This window comes from Microcaecilia unicolor, unplaced genomic scaffold (assembly GCF_901765095.1).
Source record: "Microcaecilia unicolor unplaced genomic scaffold, aMicUni1.1, whole genome shotgun sequence".
NCBI classification, from domain to species: domain Eukaryota; kingdom Metazoa; phylum Chordata; class Amphibia; order Gymnophiona; family Siphonopidae; genus Microcaecilia; species Microcaecilia unicolor.
The window spans coordinates 205,895-229,237 of NW_021963058.1; the positions used below are offsets into that span (position 1 = coordinate 205,895).

Sequence of the window (23,343 nt, forward strand, 5' to 3'; positions counted from 1 at the left end):
TTTGAATTCCAGTGCTGTTAAATGTATATTTATTTATTATTAGGATTTATATATATTTATTTGATACTGTTTCACGGTAGTTCTATTATTAGGTTTCAATCTACTGTTTTCAAGTTTCTCATTTATTCTATTTATGTTCATTCTTGGTAATTCTGTAAGTGGGGGTGGCCTCCTTTAGCCATCCCAAAGCTGCACAGTGAGGGCCTTTGAAGTAACAGCAGCTTAAGAAGAAAAAGTATTGTCAATTCAAATAAAACATTATTTTTTTTTGTCCAATGTCAAAGCGTTTCTGACATGCTTATTTATTCATTCATTCATTCATTCATTTATCTGCCTACAACCTAGGTAGATCAGATCAGCCTTGAAACAAAGCCAATAAAATCAGCATAAAATACAATTATCATATACACAGTCTTCACAATAAGAACACCAGGCGTCCCCAATGAGCCACCTGACTGTACACTCAAAGTAAAAGGCTGCAGAAAAAAATGTGCTTTCAAATGCTTAATAAATCAATCATTTTTAATCCGTTCCTAATGCACTTGGTAATGGGGTTTTTTTTTTTTTCTGTTCTAGGCAACTTTAAAACATCAGAGGCAAAATGAGGATTTCCGGGCTGCTCAGGTGGCACAAGATGAGGTAAAATGTGATTAACCAGCACGTCAAGGTAGTGTTCAAAGGTTGCAGGATGCCAGATGCGCCTTCCTTGCACTTTGCTTCCCTGCTCTAGAAAAGTGCTACTCAAAGTCTTAAGGGGATGAGCTAGTCTGGGAAAACCCCAGTGGTGGGTGTTCTCTAGAGGGTGGAAGGAAGTATTGAAGTGAGTGTAGGAAGGTGCCAGGGGCTTCCTCCCCACAAAAGGGAGTGTGGTGGGCTTTCTCACTCAGATACCCATGAGGGACCTTGGTCCGATAGGGAAAATTATCTGTGAGGGCACTGCATTAGTCTTTGTGTACTAGTAGGCTGCAGTGGCGTAGCTACATGGAGCACCGGGGGCCTGGGCCCCCCCCCCAAAAAAAAAAATTTCATCCGGGCCTTTAAAGGAGCGTGCAGGACATGAGGAAGAGAGAACAGGGCAGGGAATACGGTGGTGCCGGAAACTGACGCTGGAGAAGGCTTCAGCTGGTGGGGGTTGGGGATCCCTGCCAGGGTGCGGCAGCAGGGCGGCAGACTAAAATCTGCCCCCCCCCCCCACTGCAAAGTCTGGCTAAGCCCCTGGTACACTAAACTGTTATGTGTGTAGAGATGAAGTATGAGTTCCATAGGCAGTGGTGTGCTGGAGCGGGATCTCACGGGCTCACGAGAGACGTTTGTTAAGTTTTTAAGAATTTTGGGAGCCGGTTGTTAAAGTAGGGCCCCTCCCGCCATGGCTCCCAAAATGTGGGCTCGGGCCCCCTCCTGAATTCTCTTTTACTTTGCTGGCGGGGACGCTGAGCCCTGACAGCCAAGTCAATAGACCGGCCAAAGTTCAAGGGGGCGTATTGGAGGCATAGCAAAGGCGGGACTTGGGCGTGCCTAACACTAGGACGCCCTCGACCCATAATCGAAAGAAACAAGGACATCCCTGACGAACACTTGGATGACTTTACCTGGTCGTGTTTTTCTTACGACCAAGGCACAAAAAGGTGCCCGAAATGACCAGATGACCACTGGAGAGAATTGGGAATGACCTCCCGTTACTCCCCCATTGGTCACTAAGCCCCTCCCACCCTTAAAAAGCATCTTTAAAAATATTGATTGCCAGCCTCTATGCCAGCCTCAGATGTCATACTCAGGACCATCACAGCAGTATGCAGGTATCTGGAGCAGTTTTACTGGGTGCAGTGCACTTCAGGCAGGCGGACCCAGGCCCATCCCCCCCTACCTGTTACGTTTGTGGAGAAAACAGCAAGCCCTCCAAAACCCATCAGAAACCCACTGTACCCACGTCTAGGTGCCCCCCTTCACTAGTAAGGGCTATTGTAGTGGTGTACAGTTGTGGGTAGTGGGTTTTGGGGGGGGGGGGTTGGGGGGCTCAGCACACATGGTAAGGGAGCTATGTACCTGGAAGCAATTTCTGAAGTCCACTGCAGTGTCTCCTAGGGTGCCCGGTTGGTCTCCTGGCACGTCAGGGGGACCAGTGCACTAGAAATTCTAGCTCCTCCCATGACCAAATGGCTTGCATTTGGTCGTTTCTGAGATGGACGTCCTTGGTTTCCATTATCGCCGAAAATCAGAAACGACCAAGTCTAGGGACGACCATCTCTAAGGACGACCAAATTTCAGGATTTGGGCGTCCCTGACCGTATTATCGAAACGAAAGATGGCCGTCCATCTCGTTTCGAAAATACGGGTTTCCCCGCCCCTGGATGGGGACGTTTTGTGAGGACATCCCTTTCGATTATGCCTCTCTGTAGTAACATAGTAGATGACGGCAGATAAAGACCTCTATGGTCCATCCACTCAGCCCAACAAGATAACCTCATTACATATAGTATGTATATCTGATCTTGATTTGTCCTTGCCATTTTCAGGGCATAGACCATAGAAGTCTGCCTAGCACTGGTCTTGTTTGGGCACCTGCATAATTTACTTCTGTGCTGGCTTTCTGGAAAATGCCCTCCCTGCTTATGTAGAGTTACTGTATATACTTCCTTCAGAACTGAGCTGAACTATTTTTCCTCTTTCTGTATTGTAATGTTTCAGGAGATTGCAAAGTACATTCAGCATCAAGAGCTGAAGGCCCATCAGAGATCTCAAGAGGTGGAATTCAGGAGGACGAGCACTGGGGGTGTTAGCGGCTCAGAAAGAAGGGGACACACAGACAGAAAGGTAAGGCGCTTCCAAGGGGCACTTCTCTGATCAGGAAACGCCAGTGGGGAAACCTTACTGCCCCATGTCCTTCCCTTTCAAATGCAAAATGGAGGAAGGAAAATATCTCGGAGGAAACGGAACTCCAGATGGAGTTGGCCAAGGTCAACTCAAGGGGTTGTCACTCCCTGGGCCAATGTTTGCTTTTGCACAGGAGGAGTAGTGTCAGTGGCGTACTGAAGGCGGGACGGTGGGGGCAGAGGGAGCATGGAACGAACGAAGGACAGGCACGTGTGGCACCCCCCCCCCAGCAGCGTGCACCCGGGGCGGACCGCACCCACCGCCCCCCCTAGGAACACCACTGCTTCAGTCTGTCCCAGTATGGTGATGCTTATGCTTGGAGGTTGGAGGAGTAGCCTAGTGGTTAGCGCAGTGGACCTTGATCCTTGGGAACTGGGCTCAATTCCCACTGCAGCTCCCTGTGACCCTGGGCAAGTCACTTAACCCTCCATTGCCCCTGGTACAAAATAAGTACCTGAATATATGTAAACCACTTTGAATGTAGTTGCAAAAACCTCAGAAAGGCGGTATATCAAGTCCCATTTCCCTTTCCCTTATTTTCTTATGATAGATCAAGTCCCATTCCTCCAGATATTTAAATTCCTCTTAAGTAGTAGTCTTTCAACGGAAAAGAAACTCTGGATGAGGGTCATAGGATGAAGGTGAAAAGAGACATATTCTAGAGTAATCTAAAGAAACACTTCTTTATGGAAAGAGTGGTGGATGCATGGAATGGCCTCCTGGTTGAGACTTTATCTGAATTCAAGTAGACTTGGGACAAGCACATAAGATCTCTAATGGAGAGAGTAGGTGCAGTGGCGTAGGAAGGGGGGGGGGCGGTGGGGCGGTCCGCCCCGGGTGCACGCGCCGGGGGGGGGGGGGGGGTGTTGGCTCACTGGTTCCCTGCTCTTTCTGCCCCGGAACAGGTTACTTCCTGTTCCGGAACAGAGAAAGCAGGGAAGCAGCAGAGCCGACGCAGCTCCCAGTGACGTGCACTGGGGGCGGATCGGCCCTCCCGCCTGCCCCCCGCTGCAAGGTAGGGTGCGTTTTGGGGGGGGGGCCGTGCCCTGCACCCGGGGGAGGGTGCGCAGCGGCGACCCGCCCCGGGTGTCAGGCACCCTCGCTACGGCACTGAGTAGGTGATATTGATGGGCAGACTTGATATGCCATGTGGTCTTTATCTGCTGTCGTTTTCTCTGTTTCTATATATTCATCATCGTTGTATTCCACTCTCAAGCAAAATGCATTTGTTAAAAGGAGTATAAGTGGGAAATTGAATTCGACCTCCATGTTATCAGTGGAAAAGTGATCAAATTATCAGCGACTGAACTTTTTTTTCCATTCGCTGTCCAGTGAGTGAGTACTTTGCTTGAAAACCAAGTTAGTGGCTTCCCTGCATCTGGCTGCTGATCGATTATGTGTTCAGATCAGTAAAATGAAAGAGAGAACATTACAAGTGCCCTGATTAACACTCACGGAAGAGCCTTGGAAAATAAATTGTAGCGTCCATCCCCAAATTATTCTTAAAGAACACTACGGACAGGGCTGTTTGCTTTGTGGAGAACATGCAGGGCTAGTTCTCTGGTACATTTACCTAACTGTGTTCTTTTCCTTACTAAGGGAACACAAACACTTAAAGAGGCCTGGTTTTCAAAATGTACCTGCAGGACTGTAAGCTATGGAGTTTCCCTTAAAAATTCCGCTGACGACCGGCTGAGCGAAAAAAGATGTAAATGTGCTAAAATCTTCCTTCGACCAATAAAGAACAGAGTGGGGGTTGCAAAATGAAATTAGTGCACGTACTTCATAGGTCTTCTTAACCCCCCCCCTCCCCCACAACCTGGCACAGACCATTGTGATGACCTTGGAAAGGAGGCAATTTTCAAAAGTATTTTTCCCGTGGATACGCTGCCATTTCACCATGAAAATCTCTTTGAAATTTGCCCCTGAAGCCATCACTCTATGGTCCTGTTCTCTGATAATTAGATTTGGAGTGACTGCACGGATGGCAGTTAATCCATATGTTAACAGTTGTCAATGCCTTTTTATTTCTGACTGATTTAACAAGTGGAGAAAGCACACTACCAGAACCCTCATCCGCACTCTTATCACCTCTCGCTTAGACTATTGCAACTTGCTTCTCACAGGTCTCCCACTTAGCCATCTCTCTCCTCTTCAATCTGTTCAAAATTCTACTGCATGACTAATATTATGCTCATATTAGCCCTCTCCTCAAGTCACTTCACTGGCTTCCTATCCGTTTCCGCATACAGTTCAAACTCCTCTTATTGACCTAGAAGTGCATTCACTCTGCAGCTCCTCAGTACCTCTCCACTCTCATCTATCCCTACATTCGTCCCCGGTAAATCTCTCTTAATCTGCACCCTTCTCCTCCACCGCTAACTCCAGACTCCGTTCCTTTTATCTTGCTGCACCATATGCCTGGAATAGACTTCCTGAGCCAGTACGTCAAGCTACATCTCTGGCCAAATCTAAGCTAAAAGCCCACCTTTTTGATGCTGCTTTTAACTCCTAACCCTTATTCACTTGTTCAGAACCCTTATTTTATCATCCTCACTTTAATATTCCCTTATCTCTTGTTTGTCCTGTTCATCTATCCTGATTAGATTGTAAGCTCTGTCCAGCAGGGACTGTCTCTTCAAGTTCGTGTACAGTGCTGCGTACGTCTAGTAGCGCTTTAGAAATGATAAGTAGTAGTAAGTAATAGTAGTGTTTGGGATTCTGGAATCTTGCTACTCTTTGGGGTTCCACACAGAATCTTGCTACTCTTTGGGATTCCGGAATCTTGCTACTCTTTGTCCTTATCCCTTATTTGTCCTGTTTGTCTGTCCTAATTAGATTGTAAGCTCTATCGAGCAGGGACTGTCTCTTCATGTTCAAGTGTACAGCACTGCGTACGTCTAGTAGCGCTTTAGAAATGATAAGTAGTAGTAGTAATTTAACAAATGGAGAAAGCATTCAGAGCATGACTCATTGAATTCTTTCCAACCCCTTTGCACAAATATCTTTGTGTGTCTGTGTCACCTTTGTGTGTCAGACCTAAGGGAGGGTAAATTAAACAGAGCAGTATTCACACATTCCATTGTATTGAAAAGAATAGAATAGTAAAATCAAACCAAAGGTGATAATATATCAAACTATTAGATGTCACTATACTGTCAACAGATTTCAAAGCAGGATAAATTTTACAGTTTAAACCTCATGGTGTTACTGCCCCATGACTACAGGTATTGGTGTGTTTCTCTAACACCAGGAGGCGAAGCAGGACTTTTGGGCATCGCTCTTAAGGCACCCAAAACAGTACTGTTAGGGGCCCATGTTATAGAAGACTTATTAAAGAGCTCCAAGCAGTGGTGTTCCCAACCCCCGCCAGCCGAAGCCTTCTTCAGCGCGGTCTCCGGCGTAGCCGTGTTCGCTGCCTGCCCCCTGGTCTTCTTTCTTCTTGTTCCTCTTGTGCGCACTGACGCCCAGCAAGGATAGGGATTTAGCAACAGGGGAAGGGCGATGCATGCAGAACTGCCTCTTCCTTACCAACACTTTTGCATGTGCGTGTATGTGCCTCTTTTGCTGGTGTAGGGTGTGTTGCTGTGTGCGCCTGGTGGTTTGTGCATATATGTATTTTTATATGTGTGTTTGTGTTTTTATGTCTATCTCTGTTGGCTCTCGGCGGTTTGAAAGGTGCCAGTTCCCTAACTGCTATGCCACAGTAAATCAAAGTTGGGAAACTGCCTGTCCCATGGAAGCCCACTGGGCTGCTTTTGTAGAAACTTCAAACCGCTCAAAACACAGCAGCCAGGCTTATATTTGGAAAATCGCGATTCGAAAGCGCCAAACCCCTTCGAGAAAAAACTGCATTAGCTCCCAATCAAAGAACACATTGCTTTCAAAATCTGCACTCTGGTCCACAAAATTATCTATGGCGAAGCCCCGGGATATATGACTGACCTCATAGACCTACCAACCAGAAACACAAACGGATCATCACAAACATTAAATTTATTTATTTATTGCATTTGTATCCCACATTTTCCCACCTCTTTGCAGGCTCAATGTGGCTTACAATACTTCGTGAATGGTGGAATTACATTAGAAGATAGACATTTTGTGTTACAGAGGATCTTGGGTAACATGATAATGGCTTACAATATATCAAGAATGGTGAAAAAGCATTAGAAATTAGACTATTAATGTTACAGAAGAATCTAGGGTAACATGGTAATGATAAAACATGATAGTAATATAGCAAGTAGAAATTGTAGAGCAGGACTCAAGTACAAATCAATTTATTCATCCAACTTCTCCTCTATAAGCACGCAACTGTGGAACGCACTACCAAAAGCCGTGAAAACGATGTACGACCACCTTAACTTCCAGCAATCACTAAAGACCAACCTGTTCGAAAAGGCATACCCTACTGACCCAACTTAAGTGCCTGAACCCCGCAACACAACGAAAACAAAGCCCGTGATGAACACTATATAAGTCTTCTTCCCAACAATTCTCTAATGTGTCGGTAACACATGAATCTCATTCAACCATAACATCACTTGGTATTTGTTTCATCACCGGAGGTGGCTTACGCCTCACGGTACTATGTAAGCCACACTGAGCCTTCAAATAGGTGGAAAAATGTGGGATACAAATGTAACAAATAAATAAACAAATAACTTTTTTTCTCTAGAACTCCCGGTATGAGCTGTCTCAGTTTCAAACCTGATATGTCTTTTCACTGGCTTTTCCTCGATGCCAACTTTGGTCCCATTAAATTCCATTTTTAGAATTATTTTGCCTCCAGACAGAAGGCTGGACAGATAGTTTTTCAACCTCTTAACATTTCTTTGGTTGGAAAAGCAGGGTTGCCGAGAGGGAGGGGCAGGGGGGGGCAAGAATCCCCTAGGTTCAGCCTCCAAGGGGGACCCGGCACTGGCAGTCCAGATAAGATCCGGTGTCTTTCCCTTCCTCCCAACCCTCCCCCCCCCCCCAATTCTTTACTTGACTTGAATGTATTTATAAATGTATTTATAAATGACCTAGAGATGGGAATAACTAGTGAGGTAATTAAATTCGCTGATGACACAAAATTATTCAGGGTCGTCAAGTCGCAGGAGGAATGTGAACGATTACAGGAGGACCTTGCGAGACTGGGAGAATGGGCGTGCAAGTGGCAGATGAAGTTCAATGTTGACAAGTGCAAAGTGATGCATGTGGGTAAGAGGAACCCGAATTATAGCTACGTCTTGCAAGGTTCCGCGTTAGGAGTTACGGATCAAGAAAGGGATCTGGGTGTCGTCGTCGATGATACGCTGAAACCTTCTGCTCAGTGTGCTGCTGCGGCTAGGAAAGCGAATAGAATGTTGGGTGTTATTAGGAAGGGTATGGAGTCCAGGTGTGCGGATGTTATAATGCCGTTGTATCGCTCCATGGTGCGACCGCACCTGGAGTATTGTGTTCAGTACTGGTCTCCGTATCTCAAAAAAGATATAGTAGAATTGGAAAAGGTACAGCGAAGGGCGACGAAAATGATAGTGGGGATGGGACGACTTTCCTATGAAGAGAGGCTGAGAAGGCTAGGGCTTTTCAGCTTGGAGAAGAGACGGCTGAGGGGAGATATGATAGAAGTGTATAAAATAATGAGTGGAATGGATCGGGTGGATGTGAAGCGACTGTTCACGCTATCCAAAAATACTAGGACTAGAGGGCATGAGTTGAAGCTACAGTGTGGTAAATTTAAAACGAATCGGAGAAAATTTTTCTTCACCCAACGTGTAATTAGACTCTGGAATTCGTTGCCGGAGAACGTGGTACGGGCGGTTAGCTTGACGGAGTTTAAAAAGGGGTTAGATAGATTCCTAAAGGACAAGTCCATAGACCGCTATTAAATGGACTGGAAAAATTCCTCATTTTTAGGTATAACTTGTCTGGAATGTTTTTACGTTTGGGGAGCGTGCCAGGTGCCCTTGACCTGGATTGGCCACTGTCGGTGACAGGATGCTGGGCTAGATGGACCTTTGGTCTTTCCCAGTATGGCACTACTTATGTACTTATGTAGGCAGCAGGACGCAGCAGGAAGAAGGACCCATGGCCAGCAGAGCAGTCTCTCTCGATCACTGCTGCCTGCCATTCAATAACTCCATGCAAGTTGGAGGGGGGGGGGCACAGTGGCAGTGGGCTCCCTACATTGTTTGCCCCGGGTCCAGCTTTGTCTCTTGGCGGCCCTGTTGAAAAGAATACAAATCTGACCCATTTTTTGCTAGAGAACCCAAGTATTCATGATCCTGTGTACAATTAGGATGTGTGTTTTGATGAGGGGGGGTGGAATTGGTAATTGAGTTTCAAAACTGTAACTTGCAAACCCTGGCACTGTGCGTGTTATAATCTTTTTTTATTACATTTGTACCCCGCTCTTTCCCACTCATGGCAGGCTCAATGCAGCTTACATATTATATACAGGTACTTATTTGTACCTGGGGCAATGGAGGGTTAAGTGACTTGCCCAGAGTCACAAGGAGCTGCCTGTGCCTGAAGTGGGAATCGAACTCAGTTCCTCAGGACCAAAGTCCACCACCCTAACCACTAGGCCACTCCTCCACTGTTGCTACTATTTGAGATTCTACATGGAATGTTGCTATTCCACTAGCAACATTCCATGTAGAAGTCGGCCCTTGCAGATCACCAATGTGGCCGCGCAGGCTTCTGCTTCTGTGAGTCTGACGTTCAGACTCACAGAAACAGAAGCCTGTGCAGCCTTCTACATGGAATGTTGCTAGTGGAATAGCAACATTCCATGTAGAATCTCCAATAGTATCTATTTTATTTTTGTTACATTTGTACCCTGCGCTTTCCCACTCATGGCAGGCTCAATGCGACTTACATGGGGCAATGGACGGTTAAGTGACTTGCCCAGAGTCACAAGGAGCTGCCTGTGCCTGAAGTGGGAATCGAACCAGTTTCCCAGGACCAAAGTCCACCACCCTAACCACTAGGCCACTCCTCCACTGTTGCTATTTGAGATTCTACATGGAATGTTAATGTTGCTATTCCACTAGCAACATTCCATGTAGAAGTTGGCCCTTGCAGATCACCAATGTGGCCACGCAGGCTTCTGCTTCTGTGAGTCTGACGTCCTGCACAGAAACAGAAGCCTGCGTAGCCTTCTACATGGAATGTTGCTAGTGGAATAGCAACATTCCATGTAGAATCTCCAACAGTAGCAACATTCCATGTAGAATCTCCAATAGTAGCAACATTCCATGTAGAATGTCCAATAGTAGCAACATTCCATGTAGAATCTCCAATAGTATCTATTTTATTTTTGTTACATTTGTACCCTGCGATTTCCCACTCATGGCAGGCTCGATGCGGCTTACATGGGGCAATGGAGGGTTAAGTGACTTGCCCAGAGTCACAAGGAGCTGCCTGTGCCTGAAGTGGGAATCGAACCAGTTTCCCAGGACCAAAGTCCACCACCCTAACCACTAGGCCACTCCTCCACTCTGTAGTTAGAACTATGATAAACCAACTGTTGGGCTGACAGAACAAAGTCTTCTGGGTCCCCCCCTAACCACCACCACCTCCCCGTGAAGGAAAGATTTACTAACCAACAGTGAGTGAGATGAAACAAGCCACAGTTTTGGGAAACTTACTTTACTGTGTCTGAAACAGCCTCCAAAGCTGCTGCAGTTACGTTCAAAGTCTGAGCTGTAACGTGTGTGGGTTGTGCGTGGTAGGTAGGTGGAAGGCACGAAAAGAGAGGGTGAAAACCAGGGTTTTTTTTGAGGGGGTACTTGGGGGTACTGAGTACCGGCACCTTTTCTGTTGTCTACTAAATTTGACCCAATTCTGCCTTTGTCATAGATTCTGTGACTGGTTGCAGAGGGGGCCTGGCTATTGTGGGATGGGTCCCTCAGTGATCACTCCACCCCTAAAGGGTGGACAGGCATTTAAGTACCGGCACCTTTTTCGACAGAAAAAAACATACTGGTGAAAACTAATTGTCCCATCAAGTGATGTGAACTCGCCAATGGGCCCGATGCTCAGAACTCCCGCGGTAAGCCAACAGCGCAGAAACCGTACCGTTGGAACAGCGCGGAAACGTAGCTCGTCAGTACTCAAAGGAAATGGTATTCGAATTATATGCGCGCTGTAAAAGCAAAAGCAAAGGGAGGGAACGTGCGTGGCCTGTGCGCAGAAGAGTTTCGCGGTAAGTTCAGCTCTTGTGCGCTTGCACCTGGCAAACCCAAAAATGAAGCACACGTCGTCGTCTGTTTTCTGCACCTTTAAATATAAGCGTTTCAGTTTTTTTTTTGTTTCCTATGAAGGCTCATATTTAAACGCAGGGAACAGGCGTCAATGTGTGCTTTCACTTTTGGGTTTGCTTGGACTTGCACGCATTTCGTCTTTCACTATCAGCATTTTCAGGCTTCCTCTGCTTCCAAATTTAAAAAAGACGGGCATATTTTAAAGAGAGAATCATGAGAAATCCTCTCGTCATAAACCCTAAAGCCTGCTCTGAGCGGGCTTTATGTTTTCAGCGCTAAGGACGGCTTTGTTTTGCACACTGCTCTCTGGGCATTGGGAGAGAACAGGAAATGATCTCATTAACATCTGTTTGCACTAATCTTTGGCGTGCACATTGTCTCCCATGCCAGAGCCTCTCAGCATTCTATGGTAATGCAGGCGCTAATCATAAGTACATAAGTATTGCCACACTGGGACAGACCAAAGGTCCATCAAGCCCAGCATCCTGTTTCCAACAGTGGCCAATCCAGGCCACAAATACCTGGCAAGAGCCTGAAAAAGTTCAATACATTTTAAGCTGCTTATCCCAGAAATAAGCAGTGGATTATATCCCCAAGTCAATTTAATAATGGTCTATGGACTTTTCCTTTAGGAAGCCGTCCAGACCTTTTTAAAACCCTGCTAAGCTAATCGCCTTTACCACATTCTCTTTGGGTTGAAAAGCACTAGCGCTTGTGTTTGGTTCTGAGCATCAGCCCACTAGAGACTTCAGTTCTGAAAATGACTCTAAGTACCTGGTTCTTATTCTTACCTGTGTCTGTCTAATACAGAAAGATTGATCTATGCTGCTCCAAACATGGCTCATGTGGAGCACTGTGCCTTCCAAAACCCTTAGTTTGCAAATCTTCTTGCAGAACATTGCAAACTGTGCAGAAAAGAAAAGCTGTGGACAGGTCTCACCTTTGCCTTCACGTGAAACCACCGTTCCTCCCACAACCTTGATTCAGGACCTTGGCATTTTGTTGAGTAATCAGTGATGTTCCCAACTCTACAAGTGTTAGAACACAGAGACGGGTGTCCGCTGAGGCCATGGGGAGAGGTCCAGTTTTATGCAGGAAGCATTTCTATAATAATAATAATAATAGTAAAACATGACGAATGAGAAAGGTGGTGAAAGAAAATTATTTATTTATTGCACTTGTATCCCACATTTTCCCACCTATTTGCAGGCTCAATGTGGCTTACAAAGCCCTGTTATGGCATAGCCATGCCAGGGTAGACATTACAGTTGGTGTTATAAATAAATCAAGGGAGGCAAGAAGAATTGGTCAAGCGGTAATAGAGAGATACATTTCTGAGTAAAGGTGGATAGGTATAGTGTTATAATTGGTCATGTGTTCTCGTGGTGAGCTTTGTTAAAGAGAGAGGTTTTCAGAGACTTGCCACCTTATAATTGAAAGAGGAAAACGCCTAGATTTCGACCCAAATCGGGAGATAGACGTTTATCTCACAAAAACGAATAAATCGGTATAATGGAAAGCCGATTTTGGACGTTTTCAACTGCACTCCATCGCGGAAGCGTACAAAGTTGAAAGGGGCGTGGCGAAGGTGGAACTGGGGCGTGGTTATCGGCCAAGGAGAGATGGGCGCCTTTCGCCGATAATGGAAAAAAAGTATGCGTGTGTAGCTAGAATTTAGGGCACTTTTCCTGGACCCTGTTTTTTCACGAATAAGGCCCCAAAAAGTGCCCTAAATGACCAGATTACCACCAGAGGGAATTGGGGATGACCTCCCCTGACTCCCCCAGTGGTCACTAACCCCCTCCCACCACAAAAAATGATGTTTCACAACTTTTTATTTTCACCCTCAAATGTCATACCCAACTCCCTGGCAGCAGTATGCAGGTCCCTGGAGCAGTTGTTAGGGGGTGCAGTGGACTTCAGGCAGGTGGACCCAGGCCCATCCCCCCCTACCTGTTACAATTGTGTTGCTTAATGCTTAGTCGCCAACCCCCCCAAACCCACTGTACCCACATGTAGGTGCCCCCCTTCACCCCTTAGGGCTATAGTAATTGTGTAGACTTGTGGCCAGTGGGTTTTGAGGGGGATTTGGGGGGCTCAACACACAAGGGAAGGGTGCTATGCACCTGGGAGCTCTTTTACCTTTTTTTTTGTTTTTGTAAAAGTGCCCCCAGGTGCCCGGTTGGTGTCCTGGCATGTGAGGGGGACCAGTGCACTACGACTCCTGGCCCCTCTCACGAACAAATGCCTTGGATTTATTCGTTTTTGAGCTGGGCGTTTTCATTTTCCATTATCACTGAAAAACAAAAACGCCCAGCTCACAAATTGTCGAATAAAACATGGACGTCTATTTTTTTTTTAAATAAGGTTCGGTCCGCCCCTTCACGGACCCGTTCTCGGAGATAAACGCCCATGGAGATAGACGTTTTCGTTCAATTATGCCCCTCTATGTATTATGAGCTAGTGAATGAAATTAAATAAATATAAATTTAAAACCAGTACAGATGCGTGGCTGGTCACTACAAGGGGCGGAGCTTTTGAGAGCGTTGTAAGGGATAGTGGGGCCAGACCTGTTTGGTAGGAGTGTAGGGATTTTATCTGATCTGGTTTTTATGTGTTTGATACTGTAAATTGTATTGGGCAGTTGGTAGACTGCAAAATGAAAATCAAATCAAGTCAATGAGATAACGGAGTTGTCTCATCGGATTTATGCTTGAATATTTTTAGTATGCGCACTGTCTGTCTCCCTTTAAATCAATGTGTATGGGGACAAGTTTGCTTCTCCTTCCCTATGTGGTGGTTCTAAAGCTCTCCTTTATTAGAATTAACAAAAGTATTTTCAAAAGCATTTCCACAGGTAAAACAATGCTTCAGGGCCAGCTCAAGGGAGCACCCTGAGCCAAGTTGCTTTGATGGAGCCCCCTTCCCCCATTGTAGTGCTTCTGGCATCCCCCTTCCCCCAAAAGGTTCGGCATCTCTCCTTCCCCCTCAGGTCCAGTCTTTCTGTCTTCCTCCCCACAGGTCCTGCGCTGCTCCCTCCCCTCTCTCACTTCCTTGCAGCCTGTAAAGTTTACATTGGTTGCCCGCACAGAAACAGCAGGACACCCTGGGTCTTCCCTCTGCCATGTTCTGCCCACAGGAAATTGCATCAGAGGAGGTGGAACAGAGCAGAGGGAAGGTCCAGGGGGTGATGGTAGAGCAGTGCTGGACCCGCAGGAAGAGTGGGGGAGAGATAGAAAAGGAGAGAGACCGAACAGAGGGGAGGGGGTGTTGAAAAGTCTTAATCTGTAGACCAGGTGATGTCAGAGACTGGGTATTTTGGCATCCTTAAACACCGGCGCCTTGGGCCAGAGCAGGGGCATAGCCAGACCTCGGCGGGAGGGGGAGGCCAGAGCCCGAGGTAGGGGGTACTGTTTAGCCCCACCACCACCACCTTGGACCGCCGCAACCGCAACCCCCCCTCCGCTACCGCCCGCCCCCTGCGCCGCTGCCGCGTCAGGTACCTTGTTTGCTGGCGGGGGTCCCCAAACCCCACCAGCCGAAGAGTCTTCTTCAGTGCCGCTCGACTCCGGCGCCTTCGTTGTGTGATCATCTGTTTCTGACGCCTTACGTCCTGCACGGGGCTACATGCACGGTGCAGGACGTAAGGCGTCAGAAACAGATGATCACACAACGAAGGCGCCGGAGTCGAGCGGCGCTGAAGAAGACTCTTCGGCTGGCGGGGATTGAGGACCCCCACCAGCAAACAAGGTACCTGATGCAGCTGCGGGGGGGGGGGGGGGGGTCAAATGTAGAGGAGGCCAGGGCACAATCTGTGGGGGCCCATGCCCCCCGTGGCCCCACGTAGCTACGCCCCTGGGCCACAGCCTCACTGGTCCACTGGTTAAGCCGGCCCTGCAGTGCTTTACTGACTGGAATTGACTTTAGAAAACTGTCCATCCGAATTACACATGTACAGCCAGTGTTCATATCAATTCACGAGTACCCAGTGGATGTGGTTGTTGGGGAGGAATTTGCACTCAGGCATACCTGTGGAAATTTACCCTGAAAGTTTCTACAGCCAAAGAGCAGCGAATGATCTGTGGTTATCATCAATGTGAATGTACAAGCATGCATTCACTTTGAAAATCTGGCCACTGTCTGCTCAATGAAAACTATGCAAGTACTTAGCAGAATCCAGATAGCAAAGTAACAGCGATGAACATGTTTATCTTCTTGCGGTCCTACTGCAAAGTTTGACCTGCTTTGACCGAGAGAGCAGAGGCTGTGGGTTTTGTGCTAGTAATTTAATGTGTTCCTCTTTTATTTCCTTTAGGCTGAACTAGCTGCTTCTCATTCAGAAAGGCTGAACTCTGAGGGCCTGGTGACTCCTACAGAAGGCCTCATCCCTGAAGGGTCAGACTTTGCCACAGAGGGAGCAAGTGCAGAGAGGACAAAGTAAGAGCATATGGACAGTGCCGTAGCGAGGGCACCCCTCCCCCCCCCCGGGTGCAGCACGGTGTGACCCCCCCCTCTGCGGCGCAACCCCCCTCCCCCGGACCGCATTCTTACCTGTGGGAGGGCCGATCCGCCCCGAGTGCACGTCACTCGGAGCTGTGTCGACCCCGCTGGTTCCCTGCTCTCTCTGCCCCGGAACAGGAAGTAACCTGTTCTGGGACAGAGAGAGCAGGGAACCAGCGGGGCCGGCACCCCCCGAGCGCGTGCACCCAGGGCGGACCGCCCCTCCCGCCCCCCCCCCTTCCTACGCCACTGCATATGGAGTCCTGCATAAATCAACAGGCCCACAGCCATCACTAAAGAGTAATCTGTCTTCTCTCTAAGTCGATGTGCATGGCTGAGTAACTTGCTGACAGAAAACTGCCCACCCTTCCTCTGAGAGAAAGTATGTGCGGGGATCAATGAAATGTGCTGTTACCTGGGCAAAATGTAGCCAAGGTTAGGTCAGGTCTGGCATCAACGCATGTAACTGGTATTGTCAAACCTATATATGGAAAAGGCATCCACAGAAAAGCAGATGCTTCAGGCATTTTTATTCCTTCAGGCTTTTTTGATTATAGTGTACATTTGTGTTGCTACGGCAGTGGGTAGGGAGTGGCAGGGCGGGGAGGGGTGGCAGACCAAAATGTGCCTCCCCCCATCTCAGGCTCTGGCCCCCTCCCACCGCGAAACCTGGCTACGACCTTGTTATGTAGTAACAGCGGTTAGCTCATCTGGGTTTAAAAAAGGTTTGGACAAGTTCCTGGAGGAAAAGTCCATAGTCTGCTATTGAGGCAGATATGGGATGCAACTGCTTGCCCTGGGATTGGTAGCATGGAATGTTACCATGATTTCAGTTTCTGCCAGGTACTTGTGGCCTGGCTTGGCCGCTGTTGGAAACAGGATACTGGGCTAGATGGACCATGTTCTTATGTTTTTCTTGATTTTTTTTAATGTTATTGTTTTTGGTTTATTATGTTAACAGTACATGGACATTTTTATGTTGCATGTTTTTATGTTAACCATGGGATACGTGGACCGTACACTTTCTTAAATGAATCTGGTTTTTTCCAAAGGCAGTTTTCAAAGGGAAGGTATGTTTCCACTTTGCGTCAGTTCTCACAGGGAAAGTTCTGTGCTGAAAGTTTCTGTGCACTTTGAAGGTATATGGGCAGCAGGGGCGTAGTCAGACGTCGGCAGGAGGGGGGGCCAGAGCCCGAGGTGGGGGGCACTGTTTAGCCGCCTCCCCCTGCTGCCGACCCCCCCCCCCTGCCGCCGCAACCACAACCCCCCCGCCACCGCCACCCACCCGCCCCCTGCCCCACCGCCGCATCAGGTACCTTGTTTGCTGGCGGGGGTCCCCAATCCCCACCAGCCGAAGAGTCATCTTCAGCGCCGGTCTGCTCCGGTGCCTTTGTTGTGTGATCATCTGTTTCTTACGCCTTACGTCCTGCACGGGGCTCCGTGCAGGACGTAAGGCGTCAGAAACAGTGCCTTGTAGCGCTATAGACATGATAAGTAGTAGTAGTAGTAGAAACAGATGATCACACAACAAAGGCTTCGGAGTCGACCGGCGCTGAAGAAGATTCTGCAGTGTGTAAAAGGCAGTTCTTTGTGTTTTTTTAAGAAATGGCCATGCGGCAAGTAAAGCACTTGCTGCATGGCCATTTTAGGGAGGGGAAACCCTAACCGCCACCCATTGAGTATGGGATCCTACGCTAACCCGGCGGTAAGCCTGATTAACACTGGGTACCCACCGGTGCTACAAAAATTGAAATATTTTTGCAGCTCCAGAAATGGCGCACACTGGGGGAGGAAAGTACCGCCGGGCTGCTGTAGTAGACCGGTGGTACTACCCTTTCAGCGAGTGGTATTTAGGAGCCGGTTCTGTGGGTGCTTGAGCACCCCCAATATTGAGAAAATTCCTTGTATGTGTCCAGGGAGGGGTTATTTCCATTGGGCTTAGCACCCCCCAATAATTTTGAAAAGTTGGCTGCTATGGTTGAGCTTAGCACCAACAGTGGCCAATCAAGGTCACAAATACCCGGCAAGATCCCCAAAACATTTTATACTGCTTATCCCAGAAATAGTGGATTTTCCCCAAGTCTGTTTAATAACGGTCTTTGGACTTTTCCTTTAGGAAGCCGTCCAAACCTTTTTAAAACTCCGCAAAGCTAACCGCCTTTACCACATTCTCTGGCAACGAATTCCAGAGTTTAATTACACGTTGAGTGAAGAAACATTTTCTCCGATTCGTTTTAAATTTACTACATTGTAGCTTCATAAGGTTAGAGATTAATGACCTCAGACCCAGGACATTTGAGACCGTGTATAAAAACTGAAAAACTGAAGTGTACCCGAATAAGTGTTCATAGGCCTTAGTTCTAGTTTGCAATAATCAGTCGATTCATGCAGTGGATTTTTTTTTCTTGTTTTTGAAGGGTTCAACAGCAAAAATAGGCAAACTACTGCCTTAGTAATATCTGGTTATTCTTGTTCTAAAAATAGAGCTGTACACTTGAAGCCCACGTTGAGGGGACACCTACTTCTTTCTGGTACTGTGTTATTTCATGTTGAAGGAAAGTGGAAAAATTGACACTGAGACAGGAACAAATGTTGACTTTACTCTGCGATTTTTAAGATCTCTGTCTCTCCCTTGTTGTTCATAGCTGTGAGAAGCAGTTTGGTGAGAATTTGTAATGTCTCTTTAAGGCTCTAAGGGGTCCTTTTATGAAGGTGCGCTGAAAAATGGCCTGCGGTAGTGTAGACACGTGTTTTGGGCAGAGTTGCAGAGACGCCTACAGCTATTACAGAATACAGCTGCGAGATTAATTTTTGGTTTGTGTAAATTTTGATAGGGTTTCCCCTATATTGAAAAATCTTCACTGGTTGACTGTTCAAAAGCCTATTCAGTTTAAAATTATTATCTGATCTATAAATCTTTATAGGGTTTAAACTCTGAGGTTTTGGGGGAACTGTTGGTAATATCCTGTCAGAGTTGCAGTCTCTGCTTTTCTAGAACACTGTGCTTGGGTGATCCTTCAGTTAAAAATTTGTGTCTGTTCATGAAAGTTTATTTTCAGTCCAAGGAGGGCGGCTTTGGAACTCATTACCTAGAGATAGTAAACAAGTGTTGTCGTATTTTCATTTTTAAAGACTTATTTGTGTGAGTATTAATTATTCCTTCAGATGTTTTGGTTTCTAAACTTTTATATGAGGTATCTGATATGTTGAATAGATGGCTGTATTAATTTGTAATTTTTTCTCTGTATGAAGAGTTTTTTAAAATATGTAAACCATTATGAGTTCAATTATGGAATATTGAGCAGTATATAAGACACAGATGGGAAAGGATAGGATTTGTAGGGCAGCCCAGTATCCCAAAAGTGCCAAAACTGAGGGGTCCTTTTACTAAGACGCGTAAGCGCTTACGCATGTCAATTCTGAGTTAACACCCGGCTACCGCGTGGCCCGGGTGGTAATTTCAGTTTTGACGCTCGTCCAATACGCGCGTCAGAAAATATTTTTATTTTCTGGCGCGTGGGTGGTAATTGGCATTCTGATGTGCGTTGGCTGTTACCGCCTGGTTAACGCGTGAGACTTTACCGCTAAGTCAATGGCTGGCGGTAAGGTCTCAGACCCCAAATGGACGCGCGCCAATTTTCATTTTGCCACATGTTCATTTCCCCCCCGCCCCCCCCCCCCCCCCCCCCCCCCCAAAGGCATTTTTTACAGGTGCGCTGAAAAATGATCCTGCCCGCGGCCAAAACCCACGCCTTCACTACCGCAGGCCATTTTTCAGCACACCTTGTTTTGTTACATTTGTGCCCCGTGCACTTTCCCACTCATGGCAGGCTCAATGCGGCTTACATGGGGCAATGGAGGGTTAAGTGACTTGCCCAGAGTCACAAGGAGCTGCCTGTGCCTGAAGTGGGAATTGAACTCAGTTCCCCAGGACCAAAGTCCACCACCCTAACCACTAGGCCTCTCCTCCACTGTTGCTACTATTTGAGATTCTACATGAAGTTGCTATTCCACTAGAAGTCGGCCCTTGCAGATCACCAATGTGGCCGCGCAGGCTTCTGCTTCTGTGAGTCTGACGTCCTGCACGTACATGCAGGACGTCAGACTCACAGAAACAGAAGCCTGCGCAGCCTTCTACATGGAATGTTGCTAGTGGAATGGCAACATTCCATGTAGAATCTCCAATAGTATCTATTTTATTTTTGTTACATTTGTGCCCCGTGCACTTTCCCACTCATGGCAGGCTCAATGCGGCTTACATGGGGCAATGGAGGGTTAAGTGACTTGCCCAAAGTCACAAGGAGCTGCCTGTGCCTGAAGTGGGAATCAAACTCAGTTGCTCAGTTCCCCAGGACCAAAGTCCACCACCCTAACCACTAGGCCACTCCTCCACTTAGAAAAAGGACCCCTGAAAATGCAAGCTTCAAGTTGTAACACTTTCAGCAAGATAATAAACCTGCAACTCACCAACAGCAGAATCCTTTTCTGCTTTCTTGTATGTGTGGTGGTGGGGAGGGGGGGAGGTTGATTTCAAAGTCTCTTAAAATACACTGTAAAATTACTCTGGTTACAAAAGTGATACGTGTTACTGTATTTCCCAGTAAGAGGTTGACCAAATAGCTTCAGTACGTCAGGGGTTGATTGGGTCAGGGTTTTGGCTAGTTCCTTTTTTTAAACTCCATCCTAAATGCAAGCATAGTCTTACAGACGTGCTCTTGTTCTCTGCGTGCCCAGGAATAGATTTTACACTGATTCCTCATTATAGACTTAGTGATTCCACCTCTGCCGGAAACCTTGTATTTAATGACCCTGGCCCAGAGACCGCACTGTAAAATAGAAATGGCACTTCTCTTTCTACTGCTGCTCTGTGGTTTTCATGTTCAGCTCTTCTTTCCTTTGGATCTCATTCATAGTAGATGACGGCAGGAAAAGACCTGCACGGTCCATCCAGTCTGCCCATCAAGATAAACTCATATGTGCTACTTTTGTGTATACCCTACTTTGATTTGTACATGTCCTTATTCAGGGTACAGACCGTATAAGTCTGCCCAGCACTATCCCCGCCTCCCAACCACCAGCCCCGCCTCCCACCACCAGCTCTGGCACAGACTGTATAAGTCTGCCCAGCACTATCCCCGCCTCCCAACCACCAGCCCCTCCTCCCACCACCGGCTCTGGCACAGACTGTATAAGTCTGCCCAGCACTATCCCCGCCTCCCAACCACCAGCCCCGCCTCCCACCACCGGTTCTGGCCCAGACCGTATAAGTCTGCTCAGCACTATCCCCGCCTCCCAACCACCAGCCCCGCTTCCCACCACCGGCTCTGGCACAGACCGTATAAGTCTGCCCAGCACTATCCCCGCCTCCCGCCACCGGCTCTGCCACCCAATCTCGGCTAAGCTCCTGAGGATCCATTCCTTCTGAACAGGATTCCTTTATGTTTGTCCCACGCGTGTTTGAATTCTGTTACCGTTTTCATTTCCACCACCTCCCGGGGGAGGGCATTCCAAGCATCCACTACTCTTTCCGTGAAAAAAATACTTCCTGACATTTTTCTTCAGTCTGCCCCCCTTCAGAATATATTTGGTAACTTGTCTGAATGCTGAAACAAATTGTGACAGCCAGTAAGGGCCTGAAAATCCTCGGAGTTACATTGGACCGCAACTTAACACCGGAGAGCCAAGCTAAATCCATGACGAAGAAAATGTTCCACTCAATGTGGAAACTCAAACGCGTGAAACAATTCTTCCCGAGGGAAACATTTCGAAACCTGATACAATCAATGGTATTAAGCCACGTAGACTACTGCAATGGAATTTATGTGAGATGCAAAGAACAAACCTTAAAGAAACTCCAAACTGCTCAAAACACGGCAGCTAGGCTTATGTTTGGAAAAACGCGATTCGAAAGCGCAAAACCCCTCCGCAAAAAACTACACTGGCTCCCAATCAAAGAACGTGTTGCTTTCAAAATCTGTACCCTGGTTGACAATAGTTATCTACGGTGAAGCCCCGGGATACATGACAGACTTGATCGACTTACCAACTAGAAACACATCCGAATCAACACGAACATATCTAAATCCGCAGTACCCAAGCTGCAAAGGTCTTAAATACAAATCAACCTACGCATCCAGTTTCTCCTACATAAGCACACAACTATGGAACGCATTACCAAAAGCCTTGAAAACGACGTACGACCACCTAAACTTCCGGAAAACACTAAAAACCAATCTGTTTAAAAAGGCATACGCTTCTGATCCAACTTAAATGCCTAATCTCGACAGCACAACAAAACTAAAGTATGTAATGGACATAACACAACTCTTCCGCTGTACGATTCCCTAATGTGGCTGTGCCACATGAACCTTATCTTACCACAACATCACCCTGTATTTGTTTACACCGGAGTCTGCAAACACCTCTCCGGTACTATGTAAGCCACACTGAGCCTACAAATAGGTGGGAAAACGTGGGATACAAATGTAACAAATAAATAAATAAATCTGTTATGGCCAGTTTGCTTCCTGGTGTACAGGGCCGCCCATTCCAGGTAGTCACAGCTGTGGATTCTCTGTGCTTATAGAGTTCGGATTTAGGCATGAGTTAAATCCAAACGCTACAAACCCAGGGGTCCTGTGCTGGTGTACTGGACCGAAAATGGACGTGCGGCAAAATCAAAATTGACACGTGTCCATTTTGGGCCTGAGACCTGACCACCACCCATTGGCCTAGCGGTAAGGTCTCACGCGTTAACCGGGCGGTAATGGTCTACATGCGTACAATACCGGTTACCGGCGTGCTTAGTGGACACGTGTATAAAATGAAATTACCATCCGGGCCACACGGTAGCCGGGTGGTAGTTCAAAATTGACTCATGTAGAACGCGCGTAGGCGTCTACGCGGCTTAATAAAAGGGCCCCACACAGATTTCTTTGCGTTGAAGACTGGAAGGACCAGACAGAGCAGCTGGAATGGGCAGCCCTGTACCATGAAGCAAACTGAGCAGAACAGATGTGCTTTTACAATCCTTACTGGCTGTTACAATTTGTTTCATAAAATACAGGGTTACCGGCAGAGGCTGAGTCACTAAGCACAGACTGTCAGTAGTAGCTCAAGGTCAGTTACATTCAGGTAAAATAGGTCTTTTCCTATCCCTGCAGGGCTTACAATCCAAATTTGTACTTAAGGCAATGGAGGGTTTTTGGATTTGCCCAAGATCACAAGGCGTTGCAGTGGGATAGAGCAGGGGCATAGCCAGTCACCCAATTTTGGGTGGGCCTGGGCCCGAGATGGGTGGGCAGAAGAACCTCCCTGTCCCATAAGTGATTTGGTCTCTTCCTCTCTCGCCTACATGCCATAGGGTCTCTCAAACATCCCCCCTCCCCCCGCATACCATTTAAATAGCAGATTTTCACCAGCAGCAAGCAGCAGCTAATACACACTGCTCATGTTGGCCCCACAGCCTTCCCTGATGCAACTTCCTGTTTCTGCATAGGCGGGAATACATCAGAGGGAAGGTTGTGGGGCCAGTGCGAGCAGTATGTATTAGTCTCTGCTTGCTGCAGGCAAAGATCTGCTATTTACACGGTATGCAAGAAGGACAGTTGTTGGGAGTTTTCGGCTGGTGGGGCTTGGGGATCCCTGCCAGCCACATCATAGGTGTACTGCTAATGGGTGGGCCTGAACACAAAGTGGGTGGGCCAGGGCCCAC

At 47.3% G+C, this 23,343-nt stretch overlaps 1 protein-coding gene across 2 annotated transcripts in view; it reads left to right on the top strand.

Moving 5' to 3' along the window:
- The window catches only part of LOC115458857 (coiled-coil domain-containing protein 50-like), a 150,582-nt gene that overhangs the window by 107,596 nt on the left and 19,643 nt on the right, over positions 1-23,343 (top strand). For both annotated transcript variants that reach the window (XM_030188695.1, XM_030188696.1), the window contains 3 exons: positions 577-639; positions 2,686-2,811; positions 15,445-15,566. In XM_030188695.1, coding sequence (XP_030044555.1) covers positions 577-639; positions 2,686-2,811; positions 15,445-15,566 — 311 coding nt within the window. The remainder of the gene's footprint in view (positions 1-576; positions 640-2,685; positions 2,812-15,444; positions 15,567-23,343) is intronic.